The sequence below is a fragment of the Gastrolobium bilobum genome, unplaced genomic scaffold (genome assembly GCF_033153095.1).
Source record: "Gastrolobium bilobum isolate Gb01-03AN ecotype WA unplaced genomic scaffold, APGP_CSIRO_Gbil_v1 utg25466, whole genome shotgun sequence".
Classification (NCBI taxonomy): Eukaryota; Viridiplantae; Streptophyta; class Magnoliopsida; order Fabales; family Fabaceae; genus Gastrolobium; species Gastrolobium bilobum.
The window spans coordinates 71,638-73,178 of NW_026899095.1; the positions used below are offsets into that span (position 1 = coordinate 71,638).

A 1,541-nucleotide genomic window follows, 5' to 3' on the forward strand; every position below is an offset into this window, starting at 1 on the left:
GGTGAAGGTGGTTTTATGTTGATCTTCTGGTGCCAAGGCAATTTGATTATACCCCGAATATCCATCAAGGAAGCAGAAGTATTCTTTTCCTGCTAGGTGGTCCAGCATCTGATCTGTAAAAGGGAGTGGGAAATGGTCCTTCCTGGTGGCATTGTTGAGCTTCCTGTAATCTTGGCAGATTCTCCATCTTGTAACCTTTCTTATAGGTATCAGCTCATTCTTTTCATTCTTCTCCACTGTTATGCCTCCCTTTTTGGGGACACATTGGACATGACTTACCCAACTGCTGTCAGATATTGGGTATATGATCCCTACATCCAGCCATTTGATGACTTCCTTTCTCACCACTTCTTTCATTATAGGGTTCAATCTTCTTTGGTGTTCCACTGAAAAACTGTTAGGATCAGTCAATAATATTTTATGCATACAGAATGAGGGACTGATACCTTTGAGATCAGCTATGGTCCAACCGATGGCTCCTTGATACTTTTTGAGCTTGTCAAGCAACAGTTCTTCTTGTTCCTTGGTAAGAAATGAAGAAATGATCACAGGAAGGGTGTTGTTGTTCCCCAGATATGCATACTTCAAATGTTTGGGAAGGGGTTTTAGTTCTAAATCAGGAGGTTTTTCTGAAGAAGGTCTTTTGAGTTGCTTCTCCTTTTCAGTTCTTATCAAAGGTTCAAGCCTTCTTTCTTGCTGATAGCAGCTCTGCTCTTCCTATTTGGATCTTCTTCTTCTTCCTCTGTTTTTTTGCTAGGCTGATTGTCTAACAAAGTGAGAGCAGAACATTCTTCCAAGTTTTCTCCTTCATCCTGGAACTTTATTGCTTTTACAATATTGAACTTGATCTCATCGTTATGAACTCTCATGGTTAGTTCCCCTTTTTGTACATTGATAATTTCTCCTCTAGTTGCTAGGAACGGTCTACCCAGAATGATGGGAACGTCAACGTTAGCTTCATAATCCAGAATGATGAAGTCAGCGGGTAAGATAAATTTGTCTACTTTGACTAGCAGATCTTCAATCTTCCCTTCTGGCTTGACAATGGATCTGTCTGCCATTTGCAAAGTCACCGTGGTGGGTTTAGCTGGTCCAGTGGATAATTGTTTGAAGACAGATAGGGGCATAAGATTGATGCTGGCCCCTAAATCGCACAAGGCTTTCCCTTGGTACGCGTCTCCTATAATGCAAGGAATGGTGAAGCTTCCTGGGTCTTGAAGCTTAGGTGGGAGGAGTCTGCCTAAGTACTGGCAACTCTCTTGTGTCATTTTTACAGTCTCATGTTCCGTTATTCCTTTTTTTTTTGAGAGGACATCTTTCATGAATTTTACGTACCTGGGCATCTGTTCAAGTGCGTCCACTAGAGGAATGTTGATGTGAAGTTGTTTTAAAATGTCCAGGAACTTTCTAAAGTGCTTATCCTCTTGTTGCTTTTTGTTCTTTGAGGGAACATAATTTTTGTTGATATTTGCCTGCTTTGAGTTGAACTGATTGGTTGGCTGTTGGCTTCCTTTTCAGGTTCTGGGTTCTGTTCATCTGTG

The 1,541-nt window shown here is 41.2% G+C and overlaps 1 protein-coding gene across 1 annotated transcript; it reads right to left on the minus strand.

Moving 5' to 3' along the window:
- Window positions 1-671: 671 nt before the first annotated feature.
- LOC133287137 (uncharacterized) lies at window positions 672-1,268 on the minus strand. Its single transcript, XM_061484693.1, has one exon. The coding sequence runs from the start codon at window positions 1,266-1,268 to the stop codon at window positions 672-674; it is 597 nt and encodes a 198-aa protein (XP_061340677.1).
- Between the last annotated feature and the right edge of the window lie 273 nt (window positions 1,269-1,541).